The sequence below is a fragment of the Nanorana parkeri genome, unplaced genomic scaffold (assembly GCF_000935625.1).
Source record: "Nanorana parkeri isolate BGI_ZX_2015 unplaced genomic scaffold, ASM93562v1 scaffold820, whole genome shotgun sequence".
Taxonomy (NCBI): Eukaryota; Metazoa; Chordata; class Amphibia; order Anura; family Dicroglossidae; genus Nanorana; species Nanorana parkeri.
Genome location: NW_017307088.1, coordinates 363305 through 364468, shown reverse-complemented (window position 1 = coordinate 364468; position 1164 = coordinate 363305). Strand labels below are relative to the sequence as shown.

At 44.8% G+C, this 1164-nt stretch overlaps 1 protein-coding gene across 1 annotated transcript in view; it reads left to right on the top strand.

Moving 5' to 3' along the window:
- The window catches only part of BEST1 (bestrophin 1), a 22655-nt gene that overhangs the window by 6856 nt on the left and 14635 nt on the right, over positions 1-1164 (top strand). The window contains exon 3 of the mRNA XM_018565188.1: positions 289-522. Coding sequence (XP_018420690.1) covers positions 289-522 — 234 coding nt within the window. The remainder of the gene's footprint in view (positions 1-288; positions 523-1164) is intronic.

Sequence of the window (1164 nt, the reverse complement as noted above, 5' to 3'; positions counted from 1 at the left end):
GAGCCGTGACGTCACGGCTCGCTCCGCCCATTTGACTTTCTCAGCTGTCAAATACTACATAGCATTCGGTAACTCCCGAATGCTATTCGTGAACTCCCAAATGACATTCATTGCCATGCCATGAATTTCGGACCCGAATCCCGAAAAACGAAATAAAGCAAAATCAGAATGAAAACGAAATGAAGCGAAACTAATTTTTTGTCAGTGCACATGTCTATTGTTTTCTATCACACTGATTTAGCAGTTCTTTGTGTCTTTTGGAATATGCATTTTTCTTCTTTCTATTAGGTTTCTATGTTACGCTGGTGGTTTCCCGATGGTGGGCCCAGTATGAGAGCGTGCCATGGTTAGACCGTATCATGTGCTTGGTGTCCAGTAATGTAAATGGAACAGATGAGCGAGGGAGGATGTTACGGCGGACACTTATGCGTTATGCCAGTCTCTCTGGTGTTTTAATACTGCGTTCAATTAGTACTGCTGCTTACAAAAGATTCCCTACCCTGCAGCATGTCGTCAATGCTGGTAAGTATCAATTGACTATTCACCAGTTTACAAATCTAGAATATCATAGTAGACTTACCAATGTACAATGGAATTAGGCCCGGATGTGTGGAAGGACCTAATATGCAGGCCCAGATTCCCCACAAGGCCACCGAGGCCCGGCCTCGGGGCGGCAGGGCGCTGGGCGGTAACTTGCTTTCTACAGTTAGTCCTGCTTTGGGAAGGCAGGACTAACTGTAGTGTGGGGAAGCCGCTTGTTCGTTTACAAGTGATCGCAGCGATGCCGCCGCGATCACTTGTACAATGTGTGCAGCGTGTCCGTCCTCCCCCGCACCTACCTCTCTCCTCTGGTTCTGTCCTCCCCACAGGCCGCCGAGTCCCTCCTCACTGTGCTCTTCCTCTCTCACCTGTCACAGGAGTTCCAGGACAGTGCTGTGCTAGAACTCCTGTATTGGAGGTGACAGGGTCAATAAAGAGAACCTGTCACCTCCAAAGGCTATCACACAGGGGCTTGTTAGCTAGCTCCTGTGTGATAGCAATAAAGTTAGGGGGGGAAAAAAATAAAAAAAATAATAAGAAATACAAAAATAAAAAGGTGATTAAAAAGTAAAAAATAATAAGAAAAAAATTATTAAAAAATAAGAAAATAATTATAAAAAATAA